The sequence below is a fragment of the Hesperophylax consimilis genome, chromosome 26 (assembly GCF_061612785.1).
Source record: "Hesperophylax consimilis isolate HC1 chromosome 26, BYU_Hcon_1.0, whole genome shotgun sequence".
In the NCBI taxonomy this organism is placed as follows: domain Eukaryota; kingdom Metazoa; phylum Arthropoda; class Insecta; order Trichoptera; family Limnephilidae; genus Hesperophylax; species Hesperophylax consimilis.
Genome location: NC_142861.1, coordinates 23,513,937 through 23,535,841, shown reverse-complemented (window position 1 = coordinate 23,535,841; position 21,905 = coordinate 23,513,937). Strand labels below are relative to the sequence as shown.

Sequence of the window (21,905 nt, the reverse complement as noted above, 5' to 3'; positions counted from 1 at the left end):
AGCAGTAATTGTTGATTGAGGTACTAGTACATATTGAATCATTTGGCGGGTTGGAAATAAGCCGACATAGCTCAGTGGATACAGAGCACCTGACCGGACATCAGAAGGCACGGGTTCAATTCCCGTTTGCGGCATTTATTTTTACTCGGGAGATATTTTCAATTTGAATTAGTATTTCGGATGACTAATTATTGCTTATAATTATTTAGAAATACTGAGATAAAACTAGTGACTTATATCTAAGACTTAATCTAGTGACTTACGGCTAAGGCCTATAACTACTTTATTAATGACATAATTATATATTTACATAAATAGAAACTTACAACTAACATTAACATTAACAATCTAATTTTACTAGCGCCAGAAGAAGAAGGAAGTTCTATAATAGTAGTAGGGTGTTTTTATAATTAGTTTCAGAACACAGGTTCAAATGCGCCCAATGGGTTAACTGGTTCATGTGCCCAATGGGTTAACAGGTTAATGGGTTAAGTGTATCGTGTTCTCCTGCTCCCTACACATTTTTTGTACAAATGTTTTTATTCATAGTGGTAGACGAAATTTGATGTATACCTTGGAATTCAGTATCTAACCTAACCTACCCAAAGTATTTTTCAAAGTACTTTCACATTTTCACTCTACGACATTGAATTATAGGCGTGTTACACGAATTTAACAATCCCATATGGATACTATATCGGGACCCATTTGAAAATCTGTAAATATCTTTGGATTGCACTATGATTATTTTCACATACCTTAGATTACATACGGATAGTTAGTTGCCATTAGAGAAGAAATTATATTTTGGGACGGTACGAATTCGTCAAAAAATGGCAACACCTTGAACATAACTATAGATCACACATCTGTCAAAAAATACTCACGAAATTCACAAAATGTTATGTAAAAACATGAAAATTAATTATTTGTGCTATTATTTTGGTGTCCGAGGGTAATGTGCACCAACTTCGGCAGATGATTCTACATAAACAAGTTCATAGAAATTTCAACGTTTTAAAGTAGTTACAGGTACAAAAGTTAAATTGTTTGTATGGAGAAAATAATGTTCTTCTATGGAAAAAAATTTTGAATTGGAAAAAACCACGGAATTTCGAAAAAAGTTATCCATTTTTTTTACTTCTACCATCATTTAGAATCACCTCCCAAATTTTGTGCTCTATACATTTTTAATGAATATAAAACACTTGGTTTAGACCTTTAACTTCAAGTTAATTTAGAATTTCATCATCATTTAGAACATATTTATGTATTTCAAATTTGAGTGAGAAGAGAAGAAAATATACCGCACAGAGTTTTGGCGGCCGGGCGGAAAGAGACAACGAGTCACGTCACGTGGCTGGCCGAATGAAGCTGACCCCTTTTCCATGCGAGCGCGTTGTCCGATCTTGCCATGCTTCCTAGGCAAGAGTCGGATTAAACTAGACGCGCCATAAACGCATTACGTGATAAGCTAGTGCTCTTGTTCTTCTGATGTTCTTGTTGTTTATCTTTCTACATCGATGATGCTCTAAATGCAGATAAAAAAACTGGATCTTTTTGACGCGAAATTATGGAATAATATGGCACGTATTTTTTTGCTGTAAACGAAATAATTAGTATTTGAAAAAAACATTAACTTTGTGGCTCGTCATAATTTAAATATTTAGTATCTGCTAAACAGCGGAAATGGCAACCGACTTCAACCTTCAAACACAAAACTTTTGTGATAAAGATAATCAGTTTTGTCAAAATGTTTCGTTGCTCTTATCCGACCATTCAAATTTAAATTTAACAATAATGCGAGGAATATTGTAATTGATAAAAACGTTTCTTTACGAAACACCATGTTGTTTTTGGTGATTGGTTTTGGACGCAGTCGATAATTAGGGTACATATTATTTTATCTCAATACACGTTATGCTATAGTGATTTATTTTTGACGTATTATGCCGTGTTGCATTACCTCTTTCTTAAGCCAACGTTTTGTACAACATTACAGCCTTACCCCTCGACCACGGATACCGTCAATAGCTTAAATCTTAAATCTAAACACGTTTATGTGAATTTTGTCGCTAGCGTGGAGGGCTGTTAAGGCGATGCAATACGTCGTGTAATATTTTGAATCGAGCCGCTATCAATAACACACCTTACGTAGATGGCAATAAGGCTTAAATTCCCGCTTCACACCATCCACCTGTTTTGATTTATGCAAGAAAAAAACATGGCCAAAAAGTGCCTTTTATTTTATTTTCTGGATGTTCAGGCACAAATATTTAGATGTTTTTCGATCATTTTAAAAATAACTTAATTTTCCACATTATACAATAAAACCATAACTAAAAATGGGTTCGTAAGTAGAAGATTTTGAACTTTAAAACAGTTTTTATAGGCCTATACATTATTTTTTTCTGGGCTTATAAAAAGACTTATCTAAAAAATACTCGATTATTTCAAAGGCCAAGATGAATTCTACTCGCAGTATTTAATTAAAGCATCTGAAACATTTCTAGGCGACCAAATTTTCAAACCAAAAACACATAATTTTGCATTACTACGTATGGCATTGCCTTAAGGGTAAACATAAAACTATTCATAAACTGCTCGTTCATAGATGGCGGTAATTTAATTATTTTAGTAAAAACAGTTTTAGCAAATTATTCGATTGAATCACCGAAACGATAGATTGCATTTGTATGCCTTTCTTGAAAGAATTGAGTTTACGGACAAAAATTTATATTCATATTCATAATACGTATGTACAGGCGCAAACAAATAATTCGTATTAATATTTTAAAATATAACTTGTAAGAGATGTTTTTTTCACTAAATAATTAAATTCACGCCATCTTTGAACGTGTAGATTATAACGTACGTTACGTTTACCCTTAACCTGCGTCTTTAAAAACTTGAATTAGGTCCATGAATACTTAAGTGCAATTTGCGATTCACACATATTGTATGCCTCCGTTATTAGTGCACGTAATTAAAACAAGTCATATATTAAGGCAATAATAAGTTTTAATCCACATTACGTGCTGAATGCTGTTCCATATTGATTTTAATCAAAATCGATTTCTACACGAAAACTATGACCGAGTTATTGCATCGCATTGGTCAGAAAATCCGTTTCGTAACACGAACTACCATTAAGGCTGTTTCTCAATACAAAAGCGATGGGATAGTACTTTTGTTGAACTGGCTTCTTTTTTTTAGTCGGTGGATAAAAAAATACACTTCTTTATGATTATTTTTCACTATCCACCATCCTACCAGACAGATTCCCATTCTGTATCCTTAGCCAAGGAATATATCTACACGGAGAAAAATGAGTATTGCTAATTAATTAAGAATCTCTTAAATTTATTGGTAATGCGGTTAAAAACTGGAGTGCAGGAATTACGAAGGTTTTCTGATAAACTTTTAGTAAATTACGAATATATTATCACGATGTCAGAACACGTCGTTCGCATGAAAATCCGAATATTTTCGCATTTCGCTGGATTCGCGGATTTTCATGACCAGGAATTCCGACATTGCGATAATATATTTGTAATATACTAAAAGTTTACCAGGAAACCTGTTTATTCATTCGTAATTCCTGCAATCCCGTTTTTAACAGGATTGCCAATAATTTTAAGTATATTAGCAACAATATTTTTTCTAATTATTGAAGACAATATTAGCGATTCCTCAACGAAAATTTGAAACAGAAAATCAGAAAAAGATACGGTCACATCTAGGACTCGAACCCTCACCCTTGTCTTGCGGGGCACTGCTCTACCAACTGAGCTAATGAGACCTTATCTCTTTCGGTCATATTTAACTGTATCATACTTCGAGTAAGAACTACCAACATTGTCTTCATTTTTCTCACCGCACATTTTTATTGGCAACCATCTTTATGTATCAATTCATTCAACCCGAACTAAATGCAATCTAGGCAGCGTCTTTAGATAAATATGTCTTATTTTAATTTTAATGTGCGACATCTAGACGTGACCGTAGAACTAATTTACAATGTTAATTTAACCCGAGTATAATTTTTTTTTGTAAATATTTTGACTATAGGGAAAAATTGAAATGATCTGACCCTGCATATGAAAAAAAACTAAATAATGTCCTTTAGGTCATTTCTCCACTAGATAGACGAAATTAATGTCTCCGCTGACCCTGTGTCACTTCTACTGGGCACCCATAGAGCCATAGTTTTTTGGCGATCTCTCATTCTTTCTGCATGTCCAGCATTGCAATCTTTAGGACCTACGGAACTTACATATTCTTCTCGTCTCTTTTTTACACAATACAAATGCTATGCAGATGTTCCATAGCAAAACATAATAGAAATAAACCCAAATATGGACATGTGTGGAACCTTTTCATTGCCAAAATACCATTAAAACATAGAATTTTCTCAATTAACACGTGCGAATCATTCTTGCAAATTGATAAGGCCTTCAACCGCAGTCAACCCCATATTGAAACTGATAAAAGTATAGAATATTTTGCAGTGTGATTGTTTTGTTAACATAGATTTTCCAGTATAATGTGCGCACTTATCACGCAGGTGCTAAGAAGTTGGAGTTGAAAGCGGAAAAATCCTAAAATAGACAAAATCTAAAATCACCTAAAAATTGACGTGTATTTATAAAATTACCTAGGCAATAATCATGCTATATACGGAAAAATAACTTGCTGGTGTCTCCACAGCATCAAGCACACACCCGCTTTTCATCAAACCCGGGATGCGTGCTCTCAAAACTAGCACCTCATTCGCTCATCGACAAATCTGGTTCATCGCATCTAAAATATACAATGCATTGAGTACAGATATAAAGTCAATTAATTCATGTGCCTTTTTACTACACGTGTTCAACATTGGATATTTGAAAGGGAATCAGCTTTTTTAAAGAATACCAACACGTAAAAAAAAAATGAATCATTTCAATTTTTATGGATAATTTCAGTTTTGATCGTAAACGTGTACTCTTACATAAACATTACCGTAAATTTTAATATTACATTTCTAATTTTTTATCATATTATTTATAAGCATTAATTATTGGCCTAAAACACATCTATATAAATTCAAAAAATCTTTCGAGAAAAAATACATTCCGCCGAAGATTTTTCAATTTATATAGGTGTTTCAGGCTGATAATTACTGCTTAAAAATATAATGTTATCCTTTTTGCCCTTTATGGTATGCAAAAATATTGTCTTTTCAAAATTAGTTTATCATTAAAAATAATATCTTTTTATCATTCAATTTAATCTTTATTTTTTATTTGTAAAATACTATGAATTTTGTTTTTTCTCTTCATAATATCCCCTTTTCCCTAAAAATTTATTATTTTTTTCTACAGTATATTATTTCTAGTTCTTACATTATAATCAAAATCATGTACGACTACCATAATAGGGGGAAAGACTCACAAAAAGTAGAATTAGTCAAATTTATAAATAAAAAAACAATAACTTCGAGCTTTTAAATGTAATACATAATTTGAAGACCGTAGATAATAAAAAGCATGAAAATGGTAATGAAACATTATTAGTATGAAACTGAGTGCAGCATAACGCCAACATAGTTTACCCATACTGCAAATTATTGCATCTTCGCAAAGCGGTGCCGCTCCTTTATTTATGTATTCACACTAAACACATACCTTTCATTGACTCCACAGCTTTGATAGTTCGGCCAGTTTGGTCGTAGATCGGCGACAGTTGAAACGTTTCCTTTTTCCCTTTCCTAATACTCCACAGTATTTCAAAATAGCATTCACAAACTTTAGAGTCTGCTTTTCTGCTATGAGCGAAAGGGCAGAACATGTCCACAATGTCTACCCTTATCATCGCATAAAAAGTTTATCTTGTTTACCCTTTGAACCCTACTCTTACCGCAAGAACATGTTATAACGTGTCATTGTATTTTATCTCTAGCACTAAAATCCCTTGACTCTGTGCAAAAACGGGCCGTTTGATTGATAGATTTAACTGTCGTCACAAACGGGTTGTAATTTTTAAATATTGTTATCAAGTATAATTTGTAGAACTCCATTTTAATTTTAATTTTTTATATATTAACAGTTTATTGAAGTGAAACTTCTTTAGGCGCGTAATGGATTTTCGATGGACGGAGTAAAACCGAGTCAGGATCGACACGAAAATGCGGGTACCCCCACCACCGCTCACCGTTCACTGTCCCTCTCTCACCATATGCGCTTGTTGAGGTGGGGGAGCCGCTCACGAACGTTCTCTCTCTTCTCTTCTTTCCTCTCTCTCAGACACCAGCGAACTGCGCCACGCCAAGCATCAGCTGCTTGGTTAGTATACTGCGTCGTGAGTGTAATACGAGTGAAATACGTAATTGATTGTGGTTCATACGGTTTAACAAAAGAAGTTTCACTTCTGTCTTGCGTAGGCTTGACACACCCACTTTTTTTTTAAACAAGTTTTGCTTTTTAACTATTATTACGCGTGACAGCTGGCAGAAATGTTTAAAAATAAACTGTTTTGATAAATCTAATAATTATATTAATGAATACATAAAAAAAATAGAGTTTAGATCACAGGCATCAGGAGAGTATGCTTTCCTTGTTCTACTGGTATTTCATTGGATGACGCTACGAGGGTAATAATCAGGAAACACCAAAAGCGCGCCCAACATTTTTTGTACACGTTTGATAATTGTCACATAAGAACGGGTCGAAAAGAGTAAGCTGAATTAAAATGGCTCCGTGACATTATGGTTAAGTAAGTTCTATTTGATTAATTAGTGTTATTTCACAATTCACTCGATAAGTTAATATTTATATAGTATATTTGAGACACGTTCCACAGTGGAAAATGCTCTCAGTATCGCCCTGGTGTAAGACCACCATTTAGAATTGAAATCTTGAAGGGTTTTTGGCAGTGTTTGGTGACCAGATCCGAATAGCCAGATACTTCCCGACCGTCCTCTTCACATCTCCTTCTCCTACCCACTACTTTCTGCCTCAAAACATACCACAATTGCGGATGCCGTGTCTCCTTGACTCCAGACGGATGTTAGCAACCAACAGCAAGAGACAACTCGAAAATGACAAATTAACACACCTTTGAAAAGTGATATAAAGTCATTAATAAATGTATTGCGAAGGTTGGAGATGTGTTCTGTGTTGAATATTTTATAATAGATTTATTCTGTTGCCGGGATAAAAGAGCCGTGAATAAATTTTAATAATATTTTATATATCACACAAATAATTAATCACAAGAGCCACGCAAGGATTATTTAAGTATCGTGGAGCGAAAGGATTAAGTTGTTTTGATTAGCGCGTTAAAGATATGTAAGTAGTAGACTGCATGAGTACCTTCCCGCTGTCGCTTATACAAGGTGCGAATGCATCGAGAATCATGCAGCAGGTAGGCAGATGGACAGTACCTACGGTGTTATGCTAGTAGGTTCTAACGCGATTCAAGTTGCACCTTAGTATGTTCCCGAACATTCTATTTATTATCGCTACAATATGTTGCCGCCCGTTACGCCGAAGATTGTAGCAGTCGTCCAGTGCCTGTAGGAATAGCACGGTAGTTTCTAGTACCTTCCGGCTTGACCTCTAGGCAACGTCCAAAGTGTCCAGTAGGTTCTACGACGGCCTACCTTAGCGCTAGGTTCTACCTTAGCGCTTGGTACTGTTTACTAAGTAGTACCCAACACCGTCCGACTCTAGTGATTTTTAGAAGTGAAAAAACTAGCCCATATCTAAACCTAACCTTACGTATCCGATTCAATTTTTTTTCATCAATTTTCATTCACGACTTGTCCGGTTACCTAAAATCAATGACGTTACAATATACACAAATGTGCTGAAGAAATCTTAAAGTGACAAGTAAAAAGTACTTATCTTTGTCATGGGTAACGTTTGAATTAAGAATTTACTGGAAACTTAGATTCAAACAACGATTAGTCTCAATATTTTACTGTCTCATAGCATGAATTCCATGTTATTTAATATATCTGTATTTACATGTTCGTGCATGACGTATGCAACGTGCATATGTAAGGCTTAATAGCGTGCATTCTATTACACTGATTGACAATCAAATTAAACAATGGACATCGATTAGTGACTGATGGGTCCACGAGCACGCAGAGTGACTTAGCCACGTTTGTATGTCTCGCTTTGGACGTGCAAGTCACCTGTGGTTATCTTAATTCCAGTTGTTTATTCTAACCACAGACTGAAATTTTTGCAGTTAGGTAACTTGTCAATTTTAATTTAAAATAAAGGGTGATGTTTGGATTAAAGTAGACTGAGTGCTGTAGAAGTAAAATCTCTATTTAAAACCGAACATAAAAGCGTTTATTTTTAAATACGTCTATTACACTTTATTACACTTTTATTTTCTCAAATGAATGTATGAATGAAGTGAAATCTTGGAATTCGAAATTAACCCACTTTCCAACATCCTATTGTCATCGACAACGAGCCCATCTGAAACTCCGCAGATAGGCTCGTTGTCGATGACAATGCATTGTATTTTGATGGGGCTGGTGCACACATTCGCACGCATTCATACATTTTTCTGAAATCGGATGACATTATATTTAAAAATTTACAGCAGTTAATATACAAAATAAATATCGGTACTATGCAATTAGGATTTATGATTTGGCTTAGGTGTCAGTCCCTGTGAAAAAAGGTTTAATCCCCAGTCAAACCAATAAATTGGTGCGGCCATAGATCCAATAGTTTTCTTATTTTATTTAATCTGAATACCGCACAAGACTCCCAACAGCTCCCAACCTTCTGGAACCGGAGAGATTATGGCATCCCTAATTGGGGTATGTTGCGAGGCTGCAGGTAGTGGAGAGGGGATGGAGACGAGGAGGTGAAAGGTGGAGAATTACCTGGCTATTTAGATCAGGTCACCAAAAACGGTTAAAGCCACTTCAAGCAAAGTTTTAATTCTGAATGTTGGTCTTACACCAGGGCGATACTGAGAATATCTTCCACTCTGGAACATGCCGCAAAATATACTAAATATAATTTAAAATTATTAAATTGTGATGTAATACAAATTATTTATATCAAATTTTCCTTGCGCACGTCGGGATTTGAACCCGTGACCTCCAGATTGCTAGTCGAGGGCCTTGCCTGTCGACCAAGTTGCGAGGCAGAAGGGAGTAAGTAGGAGAGAGGATGGCTTTGAACTTGTGCAGTACCTGACTATTCATGATATCTGGTCACTAGACACAGCTAAAACCATTTCTAGGAGCGTTTCGCCTTTGAATGATAACATTTCAGCAAAGACATAATTGTGCGATGTTTCCGATTTTATCTTTTTTATACACCCTGTATAGTTTGCTAGTTCCGGTAATTACTGAGACTTACATCGTCATGTACATCAATACAGGTAATTTCCCTAAGTACCATGTAAATTCATAAATCCATGCAGCATCAATCATCTAACCCAACCTAACAGTTACCAGGGTCTGTGCGCATTACAGATGTGTGCCAATCAAAATAAATCATTGTTCATTCGATACGAGTTTATATTGTTTGCTTGTAGGTATTACAAGTCAATTTAAATGTAGACTTTAGTCATAGATATTAAATTATGTTTGAATGACACAATATCCGTAAAAATATCCGTAGAAAATTAAATTACACAATGTTACAGGATGAATACGCTTTACGTTGTCGGCCACCATTTTAGCAGTCACAGTGGTAGATACTCTCTGTAACGTCCTGGTGAAAGAACTGGCTTTAATGCGACTCCGTAATTACGCGGCTGTCATCTGTTAAAGTGACAGATCCCATACAAAGATATGATATTCGGCGGCAGTTCTCCATTTGATCTGACCCCCTCTCCTGGGGAAGGTTCTAGCGTAGTGTGTCACCCCAACATATTATACGTATATGCCACACCCAAATTATACGCGCATAATATAGCGTAATGTGTCTAAGGCTTTATGTAAATAAAACTTCAACAAATCCTTAAGTTACATTTACCGTAATTTTTTTTTCTACCTATAACACGCCAAATGGCAGAGTAAAATGTGTGTTTAATAATTTTCGGGGCACACTTTGCGATGATTTTTCTATCGTGCGAATTTCGTACAATTACCGTTTCGGCTCAACAAATGAATCGATATTATCTTCAAATTTAGTAATTTAAAAACTTTAAGTTTTCAAGAGAAATAAATTGTTAGAAATTCGGAATGCGGGGACTTCTATAATAAATATTTCTAGGTAATCAAATTTGTTCATTAATTCGCATTACATCTCCTTAACTGGTTTTATATCATATTGATTGGTTCACCTTACGGAGAACCTTAGAATGACAGATAATTGCAGAGGAAATGAAATTGTTGATTATTAACATCAATCTTTATCGTAACTATCCGTGTTTCTAATGATAAAACCATGTCACTGCTTACCGAACAATCATCAGAACTAATCGCTTTATTAACAATGATAGTCATTAAACCTGTATGTTATGTTGTTCTTAACATTTTCCTCCTCGTACCACTTCGTCTATGGTGACCGGATAAATCATCAAAATGATCACATCTTTAAAGAGTTATGTAAAGTCATTAAAAGCATTGAAAAAACTAACCTATAAACCTAACCTAAATAACCTAGTTTTTTATCATCACTTTTCATGACTTGTCATTGTGTTGAGTTTCCTGGTTATGAGTTATACTAGCTCGGGCAGTTGGAACTCTTGTGCGATAATCGCATAAAGAAAAACCCCATTCCTTTTTCTGTCAAATTAACACCTGGAAAAAAATGAGTATTGCTAGTTATTAAAATCTGGTTAAAAACGAGATTTCAGGCCGTTTCCTGATAAACTTTTAATACATTCCTAATATATTGGAACACGTGTTCATGCACTTTCATTTGCTTTGATATTTATGAACACGTGTTCCGACGTCACGATAATACATTAATTTTATACTAAAAGTTTAACAGGAAACCTATCACTTCATTCGTTGAGTGTTAAGATTCACGTATTTAATCGGATTACGAATAATTAGAAGAGATTATTAATAAATTAGCATATTAAATTATCATGAATTAAATCAACTATGTCCGTCACTTAATCTATTTTTTTCTCTGTTTTAAAAGAAAGACAAACATTCTCTCGTTACGAATAACCTGAAAATATTTTAAAAAACTCTTACTACCATCATTATAACCGTTAAATGTAGCTTGTGCAATGACGGAGGAGAATCGAACGCGCGACGCTGAAATGTAACTCAACGTATTTGTCATCTCATCTACTAGCCAATGTAATCGATTTTCTATATAAGTTATTTATCTTAAAGGTTTTCTTCGTTTTCCGCAGACTATTTCCTGATATCCTCGTCATACTGACCCAAGGTTGTAGTCAATCTAAGAATATAAATGATTGCTTCTCTACACGTGCAGTGAATACTATGTAGGTATATAAATAAAAAAAATATCCCATCAATCTCGCCTATTTATAAACTCCTGTTAAGCACTTATTTGCATGAATAAAATACTTCCTTTTTAGGTTACAAGGCCCTTCAAACATAATACATATCGGTTTTTTTAAAGAAGATATGCCCTATGGGCCTATTACCAACGAGTCAAGCACGGCCCTGAACCGAACGACGCCTGGCGCAAGCAAAGGTTGTATTTTTTGTGTAGCGCTGTTTTTATGAAAAATAATCTCAACGGCGATGTGTTAGTACTGAAAGGTATGGGCGAATTTACGCCTTGGCAATTTGACGCCCGGAGCGGATTGCTCCAATTGTGCTTGCACAGGGCCGGCCCTGCAACGAGTTAACCTAACCTAAAAATGACTTCCGTGGCTTGGCGGTAACAGCCTTGCGTCTAGACTGGAAAGATCTGAATTAGCTGATTCAAATCTTGCAGATCTACAATTTCGTACTGAGCGTAGCGAAGTCTTTTTTTTGACCTCTTTCAAATGTGAAAACGTCATGTTTATTTGAACTTTGTTTGAAAAAAGAATTGTCTTTGAGATAGCGAAGTTTGACAAATGGAAAAATCCTTATTCGATTTGTTTTTAATGTTACCTAAAATATATGGTTTATAGTTTCGTGGGTAAGTGTTTAAGTACCTACTTACAAATCTTTTGATTTCAGTGGAAATTTCGAAATTTTTCAGGTAGTACAGGGTTTTCCAATAAGAGGTGTTATTTTGATATTCAATCGTAAAAGATCAATGGTTTCGTTGCTTGTGTGGCACGTAGCGCCGTCTTGTTGAAAGTAAACGTTTTTCAGATCAATACCATCCAATTCCGGCCATAAAAAATCATTAATCATCTCTCGATAGCGCAATCCATTCACCGTAACTATTGCTCCAGCCTCATTTTCAAAAAAGTAAGGTCCAATGACTCCGCCGGACCATAAACCGCACCAAACAGTCACACGTTGAAGATAGAAAGGCCTTTTAACAATAACTCTTGGGTTTTCCGAGCCCCAAATGCGATAATTTTGCTTGTTGACGAAGCCACCGAGGTGGAAATGGGCCTCATCACTCAAAATGATTTTCATTTGATTCACTCAAGTGAATTTTAATAATTTCTATGCTTTGTTGAAGCGTGTATCGTTCCATTTTTATTAATGGCGTAGTTTCTACTTGGCAAATGTCAAAAAATGACAGCTTCAAAAGTAACATCTACCGAAATAGCGAGATATTCAAAATAACACCTCTTATTGGAAAACCCTGTATATAATTTTTTATTTTATTTATTGTATACTAGCTAACGTGTTCAATGCGTTGCTCGTGTTTTCTCTGTATATATCAGGGCAAACGCAGTTGCATGAACACGTGTTCAGATATATTCGGAAAGTACTAAAATTTTATTAGGACACGTCCGGCGTTTCCGTTTTTAAAAGAATTTTAATTATTCAGCAATACTCATTAATCTCTGTGCAGTGAAATTAAGGCATCTCCAATTTAGGTAGGTATTTGAGGTTGAAGGTAGTGGAATGGGGAAGATATTTGAGAAAGGAAGGTGGGGAAGTACCTGACTAATCAGGTATGTTAACAAAAATATGGCTAAAGCCATTTCAAGCAATGGTAGCCTTTCACCACGATCATATTGAGAGTATCTTTCACTCTGGTACGTGCTGCAAATACGTACTCCATATTTAATATTAAACGAATTAATTACAAAACAACACAAATTAACTGATAAAATTGTCTGGATTTAAACCGGCGACCTCCGAATTGTTAGTCGATTACCCCTCAACCATGGAGGCTGTATAGGTACTTATCACGCCATTCCCCGGCAGGGGTAGGCAGAGAAGATAAACCGTTACGTAACTCTCTCTTGGAACACACTTTTTCATTCATACATATCCTCCTGTTATTCTGACTGTTTACATAAATTAGTATGTTCACGTCAATGTATATTTCTAAATTTTCCACAGTTATTTCTATCGTTCAAACAATTTATTTTTAGAAATAAGAAGTGTTGATGACAGATTTGTTTAGCGTTCATTATCCTACGGAATCCTAATGGATAGGAATATTTATGAATTCCTCTTATAACATCCATCTTTCATTAGTTATTCCATCAAAGTTATCACACAAGTTTCAAATGCGTTACGTAAACATTTATCGTGGATCCATTTTAATCGCACCCTGCATATAGCGTGTTAAAAGTCAGATATCACAAAAAGTCTGTACAATAATACATCTATTTTTTACGGTTTGATTTTTTTCACCAATCGATTTTGGTTTTCCTGATTGCTACAGTAGCGACCATGGATAATAGAAACAGAGCGAGATATGGCATGGAAGCCTGCCGACTGTCGCCTAGCTACTAACAAACTGCACGTTGGTGCTGTCAAAGTGGACTAATCGGTGAAAATTATGCGTTTCCTGTGAAGGTAGAAACATGGGTGTCACCATGCGTAGATGCAATTTGTAGTAGTACAGGTGAACGATGTTGCAGACAACTTTGTGCGTATGATTTTACACTCATTTGGCCCATCCCCCTTGTTTCTGTTATCGGTGGTCACGTGGCACAACTTTTTATCACTTTTAGCACATCTCATTTGTGTTGTTTCACAAATTACTCATTTTTAATTAAATGTTGTATATTTGTGGCATGTTCCAGAGTGGAAGATACTCTCAGTTACGCTCTGGTATAAGACTATCATTAAACATTGAAAAGTTGCTTGAAATGGCCGTGTTTGGTGACAGACAGGTCTTTCCCCAACTTCCTCTTCCCATCTCCTTCCCCTCCCCACAACCTTCAGCCTAACAACATACCACAATCGGGAGTGCTATAGACGGTTGGAAGCCGTTGAGACTCTTGTGCGGTTAACATAAATAAACATCATTACACCGAGTTTCTGGACACCCCGTGTTGAATAAACAAATAAATATTAAATGCTAAAGTCACGATTACTTTATCAACTTTACATATTAAATTTATGGTCATGAATGTGTTAATTAAGTTATTATATATTATTATTACCACCTTAGGTTAGTTCCGGTACATATGTAAAAATAAAAAATTAACATATGTGTGATGATTATTTTTTTTTATTTAAAAATATATATTTTTTATCTTTTTTTGCTTTGACTGAGGATTGAACCTACCTCCCCAGGGACTGGAATCAACCGCGCTAACAACTGAACCAATTCCCGATTGGGCAGGACTGACATTTATTTCGTATATTGCCTGCTGAAATGTCATCCAATTTCAGAGAATTACGTATATGTATACGTATAATATGCGTGATTGCCACCTAATGTTGATAAAACGCATTGTCATCGACAACGAGTCTATCAGCCGAGTTTCAGTCCGATCAGAGTTAATTTCCACTTCCAAGATTTGCATTAATTCGTTCACGAAAACTAAAGTGAAATTCAAATAGGATGTATTTTAAAATAAATTATTTTTCCTAGAGATATTTGTTCAAAACTAATACAACAGATGTCATTACATGTAATACAGTCGCAAAATACAATCGAAAATAAAACTGCTATATTTAAACCTTAATCTTATGTACAAATTATTCAACATCGGTTCTTAAGAGGGGTTGCTAGGAGGCTAGGTTTAGAAAAAGGCAAATACTCATATGATGAAATTGAACTAACTCTAAACCTCTCTCCTTTGGAAGTCCGTCGGGAAAGAAATGACCTCATTTGCTTCTTCAAAATTATAAATGGTATTATTGATTCATCTACTCTACTGCAACTCATTCCCTTCAATATCCCCTCGCACAGACTCAGAAATAATTAACTGCTCTTCCTCAACCATCATTCGACAAATTATGGATATTATTCACCATTGTCCAGAATGTGTAGACTGGTCAACTCAAGTCAAAACCTAAACTTTTTTGGGATAAGTCTGAATGATTTTTGCCAGTCGCTAAACAAGTGACGGAATATTATAAGTGTCCTGTGGTCCTGACCCACAGCGTATTCTTGACTTGATTCGACTTGTCACTTTATTTTCTTATATTATATCTACCATATGTCTTTGCTTTCATGTACCTTTTTCTACTCTTGTATTTTTCATTTTACTTTATTCGTGTTATTATTTTGTAATTTGGACGATGTCCGTTAGTAAATAAATAAGTAAATAACCTAACTTAACTATCAGAACGAAAAGTTTTTGGTTAGGTACTTATCTACTTGCTGGTAGCAATTTTAATTACGTCATAATAAATAGAAAATTGACTGGGATCACATAAAATGCTTTTAAACACGCTTTAAGGCGAAGCTTAATGCTAAATCACTATTTTGATTAATCTTTAAACGAATTTGTGTACCTTATGAATACCAAAATAATATGCTTTAGATAAATTGAAGGTTTTCCTATCGTTTAGCTTGAGTAGATTACAAATAAAAAAATAAATTACACAGTAAAAAATATAAATGTATACTTCTAAAAAAAATATTTTTTCAATAGAAATGTATGAACGCGTAAAGGAAACAACTTTTTAAAAATACAGTATTATAGCTAAGACTATCTGTGACAGTTTCATTTGATTAACTTTTTGCTTTCTTATAAAATTATTTACAAAATAAATATAAACCAGTTTTGTGTTTGAAATCGAACGTTTCTAGACTCCGTTTGTCAAGCGATGTTAATGCTTATTACCTACAATATAAGGTATACCAAGAATATACACATTTTTGGCTTGTAGCTTCCTCTTAATGAACTCTGTATCTCGGATTTTCTTTTAGTTTGTCAAGCGATTTTAATGCCTATTACCTACAATACCAAGAATATACACATAGAACGTATGTGGGGATCAGCAAAATGGGGCAATACAAAACAAAAGGCACGGTGTTAGTTTAGGTTATGTTAGAAAGGCATGTACCTACATTGTACAACTAATTAATAATTAATTAAATTTACAATGATAGTTAAGTGTCCGCACTTCAAAATAAACACTGATAATGCAAAATAAATGTGAAAATCCTAACTAAATATTGTACTGCGAAAGTGTGTTTGTTTGTCCTTCTTTCGCAACGCAACGGACCGACCGATAGACGCGATTTTTTTGGAATAGGTACTGAGATTTGACTTAGGCTACTTTTCATCCCGGAAAAACATTTCATTCCCGTGGGAAGATTCTTCGTACAGTGATTTATCCCTAATATCACGCGAGCGAAGCCGCGGGTAAAAGCTAGTATTCTATACGGGTAGTTAGATGTCTAAGGTTTCTAATGAGAATTCTTAAACTGTAATCTTTTAATGTCTACGTGCATAAATGCCTAACTATTACTGTGATTTTGATGATTCATCTCTGTAAATTATCTGTTATTTGAAAATTTGCACGATATATTCATATTTTCTTCAATATGTTGTTGCAAAATACTGTTTTACATAAATATTGTTGGAATATTTCTAAATATTTTTGGATGCAGTTGCATATCGGTATAGTTATCCACTTAAAACTGAAATAATGCACAATTAATTATTCATGAACGAAAACATTTTGTTTTTCATTTACTTAAGCAGCAAATGATTATAAAGTATAATTTAAACGACTTTGACATATTCCTGGTGACTTTGAATACAGCGTTAGCATTGAACCAACATAGAACATACAAATAACATAGAACCAACCTGCCAATGATTCTGCCGTCGCACAGTGGGCTGAAAATCGCCTTTCATAGACATAGAGACTTGAATTTTCAAGGGCATTTTTTTTGGCTAGTAATGGATTCTGCTGATCATTACTATGCTATAAAATGTCGTACGAAGCAATTGCGTGTACAAATGAAGGAGTTATAATTTTTTTAAGAAAAATTTGTATGGCGCTGACATTAAAAATGAGGCTATCTCTGGAATCATAAGGTTGGCCGTTCTATCCTTACACACAGATAATACTACTATTTTTTTGTATTTTTTTGACATACTTCATATTGTGGCGCAAGGTGCGATTTTTTTTTTAAATCCTCAAAGTTGAAAAAAACCCTTTTTAATGTTGATGATTCATTTTAATCATTCATTTTATCAGCAGAATCCATTTCTAGCCAAAAAAAATACACTTGAAAATTCAAGTCTCTATGTCTATGAAAGGCGATTTTCAGCCCACTGTGCGGTGGGGAGGGATGTATTGTTGCTAAATAGAATGGCTTCTGAATTGATATATTTGACATCAGTGGGGAGAGATTCAAGAGGAAAATTCAAGAGGAAAACCTTATGACCTTCGCCGCTGACTGCTTGGCTTTTGTAATAATACTATCGCCATATTACACAGAACTTTATTTAAAAATATTTATTGAAACACTGAAACTTAACAAAGTTTTTATTTGATAACTAGCTATACCCCGCCACGCGTTGCAAAGGCTCAGTCTGTCGGCAGATAGAGGAACAATGCGATTATAAATATATTTTGTACCGATATGTAATTTAAATAATAAAATAAAATAGCACGGTTTGCTTTTACATTTGCGATTTTTCTCTACTTTCTACAAATATAATATGCATACATTATGTATATAAAGCTAAGGGAAGAAATTCTTTAAATGATAGTGGATAACCCCTATCAAAATCCGTTGCGTGGTTTAGAAGAATTAAGCGCACAAACATACAAACGCGGATAGTGACTGTTTTATACTATATGGAGATAATAGCTATACCCCGCCACGCGTTGCTGGACCTAGTTTGTTTCTGCAGATAGATAAACAATTTCCCGTTGCTTTTATGTCCAACAGATGGCGCTGTTTAATTTTATTTTTAAAAGCATGTTTTTATCTGCCACAGGTGACATCCATATAATATAGGTATATAAAAACACACGCGTAGAACTTTCGGAGATTTAAGATTTTGAACAAACGATCATTTTTATTTATATAGAAGATGTTCCATCACAATGTGATGATGTTTACTAAATTTTAAATTGAATATTTTTTGTATTTCATATAGTATTTCTTATTGAAAATTGACAATTTCAATTGGTATTATTATTTGATGGTGTAATAACAGTGTTTATTTTTTGTTTGCAGGTGAAGGGTGCGTGGATAAGCCGCTGGCCACTCTATGGAGGAACTACAACCAGTCTTCCAAGCCTGATGTGGTCATGAAGCTGTCCATCACCAACTCCGGCCTCAAGGGCGTCACCAAGGAGCACGGCCTCACGGAGTACTGGGCACACCGCATCACCTACTGCTCCAGCCCGCCGGAGTTCCCCAAGGTCTTCTGCTGGGTCTACCGGCATGAAGGCAGGAAACTCAAGCACGAACTCAGATGCCACGCTGTCCTCTGTTCCAAGGAATCTGTCGCCAAGAAGATTGCCACAGACCTGAAGTTCAAAATCAAACAAGCTCTCTTCGAGTTTAAAAGAGACAAACTAGCCAAACAAAACGCTAGGCTAAGCTTAGCTAACTCAGTTTACGAAAACCCTAGCATGCCCAGAAGGAAGATCTTGCTCAGTGTCGGAGGTAACAATTATAAACCACCACTAGAGAGGTCCAAATCTGCACCAAAGCTGATGGCTATCGAAGAGATGTGCTCCGAAGAAGATGAAGAAGAAATGACCATGACTGGAGAGAGATCGACCAACACTTGGACCAAAGATAATTCATTAAAAATGTGCTGTCAACCCGAAGATATTTTCCCATCTTACACTTTGGGAAGAAGAAAATGTGATAAGAAATGTTTTAGAAAGACCGTACCAGAAAATAGATTTAAAACCATGGGATCCGCTTTTTGCAAAAGTGAAGGTTCGACAAACAATGCTGTTGTGGTGAAAGACAATGAACGTGTAAATAGTGAAATACCTGCAAATGATTCAATCAGCTCGCTTAGTGACGAATCGAAAGATACCTGTGATGAGAGCTACCCCTATTCTAGTCAACGAGTGTCCAATTCTACACACCATGTATCATTTAGCTTCTCAACCATGTCAGAATCTAGTGAAAACAATCCAAAAAATACAGACGTCGCCTCCGATGACACCGAAGATGACGTATTCTATTGCGAGACAGAAGAAAGGTTGTCCAACCAAGACAAGAGCGAAACGCAGAAGAACGATGAAGTATCTATCAATGGTATGGATCAACTGTGCGCGCAAACTAACTTCTTGGTTTTGGACAGCGATGAAGGGTCCATATCAAGTGGCTGCGAAACATCCAGCACGGTCACCTCCTCTGATATCGAGATGGCTTCTCTCCCTTGCAACTTCACAATTAACGAATTTAAAAGTTACCCAGAAGAATCTGAGAAGATCAGCGTTCTTGAAAGAGTCCAAAGCTTCGAGCAATTATTCAGCAGAGAAAGGAGCAACTCCTTGCAGAATTTCAGATCGTTTAATAAGGGCAACTTCCGATACAGTAACGCAGGAGACTTCCGCACTTCTTCCGAAAGAAGTGAAGACTCAGAGATTGCATACTCCAGCGCTAACGATAGTCCATCTTACTCCCCTTCGACAGACTCTGGCGCTGTGTGTTGCGGAGATGAAGTGAATCTAGTCCCTCTTGGAGAGAAGCACGATGGACTGAACCTGAGACCGAGCTACCTGAGGTGTGCGACTTACCCTCCTTCGGACGACGAAGCCAATGTATCCTCATTCGACAGCCATGAATTCGACAGCAGAGAAAACCTGGGTGAAGACGTTTGTGGTGCTTCCGAAAAGAGTCTAAACTTTGATAACACGACAAACACAGAAGTAGAAAAGGCGGAAGAAGATAGCGACAGTGCTTGCAGTGTTGAATCGGGGTACTCTGAACTCTTGGATGGAGGTCAACACGATTGTGTTGTAGGAAGCACCGTATGTGTGTAAACCATTACTTGTACTACGCATTAAATTATGACTGTTATTTGTTTTGCCAAAATTAGCAATTATTTTTATTGTTAGCTTAACGAAGTTATGTCAACAGCCGTCAGCGATGTAGGAAATGCTAGATTGGATAGTCGAAGGCACCTGCCACAATCCTAAATTCCTTTCTGTTCCCACTTCAGACTTTTTTTTTAAAATTTTGGTATTTTACAAGATTATAAGAGCATCTAAGATTGCCTGTTCATATTATTTTGATTATCACTATATTTTACAGTCAATACTGGTTGGAATCGAGTGGCAACTAGCTTATGCTTCCTCAGCATCATTGAAATTTTTAAGCTTTCCTTGTAAGATGACGTCACGAGTCACGAGTATAGTTTTTGATCTGATATTGCGCTTTTCGTAGTCGCAAAGCGACTCTAGTATTTCTCACATCGTTGACATTCTATGATTAAATTTTAAAGTATATTATTTGTCTTGTCGTTGGAACCACTGGTTAAACCTGTTCGGTGTTGAATATCTTTCCTGGGTCACTATTGAATCTCGCCTCGTTAACTGTTGTTAATTAGTTAAGATTTCCACTCTGCTATTGAGAAATTCCATTTTAGTGCATGGTTAATGACTTTACAAGATGTATGGACATTATTTACAGAGTGTTTGCTAAGATTGATATAACACTATGTTTGTACCACGTGCTACAAGTGGGCATGCTCGTGCCTCCTCGTAAGGCTGGCCGCATACATACGTTTTCCGTATTCGATTTCCGAATTCGTTTTCCGTATTCGGAATTCCGTGAGACTAGCGCAAACGTTCGTTTTTCTTCATTCGGAATGTATAAACGTCAGTACCAGTGTTGCCAACAAGGGCGATATATCGCCATTTAGGCTACTCAGAGCGAGAATCGGCGCCGAAAATGAAATTTATTTTTCTGGGGACAAATTTTATATTTTCTTGAAATTCTCTAGCCACCCCCCCCCGCCCCATGAATTTTTTTTTATTTTCTGGGGACAAATATTATTTTTTTGAAATTCTCTAGCCACCCCCCCCCCCACGAAATTTGTATTTTCACGTAAAAACAATCAATTTTAAACATGTCCCAATGTCCCACCTAACAGCAAATTCGGCTACTTTACGCTACCTTATGTATGAGAAACGGCGATATTAGGTCAAGATCCGTTGGCAACACTGAATTACTGAACGGAAATTTCCGTTCGTTTGCGTCGGCACAAACAAACTGTATGCAATAGCTGCGTTCCACATGACGTCATTAGGTTTTTTCTATTCGGTTTCTCCGAACGCGCCGGCTTGCATTCGGAACGTGCGTAAGGAATTTGTTCCGTTCGGAACTAAAACGAACGTGTGCGGCAGTTAATGTATTTTCTACTGATTCCGTGCATTCGGATGTCCGAATACGGAAAACAAATTCGGAAATCGAATACGGAAAACGTATGTATGCGGCCAGCCTAAATCACCTCCTTAAGTTTCGCTGCACCACCCTGAAAATAAGTAGTTTTATGTATGTTACCTGTAACAGGCATATTATCTGGTTTTTAAATTGTTTGCAAAAATAATTTACAGCTTGTATTTTTTTAAACTATCTCATCAATATGCATGAGCCTTTTTATTCGTACTGATATATAATATATTTTTTTGAAAAATAAAACGT

At 35.8% G+C, this 21,905-nt stretch overlaps 1 protein-coding gene across 1 annotated transcript in view; it reads left to right on the top strand.

The window, feature by feature from the left end:
* Positions 1-21,210, top strand: part of LOC149411332 (uncharacterized) — a 130,859-nt gene extending 109,649 nt beyond the window's left edge. Inside the window, exon 2 of the mRNA XM_089647382.1 lies at positions 18,468-21,210. Coding sequence (XP_089503508.1) covers positions 18,468-20,242 — 1,775 coding nt within the window. The 3' untranslated portion in view covers positions 20,243-21,210. The remainder of the gene's footprint in view (positions 1-18,467) is intronic.
* The last annotated feature ends 695 nt before the right edge of the window (positions 21,211-21,905 follow it).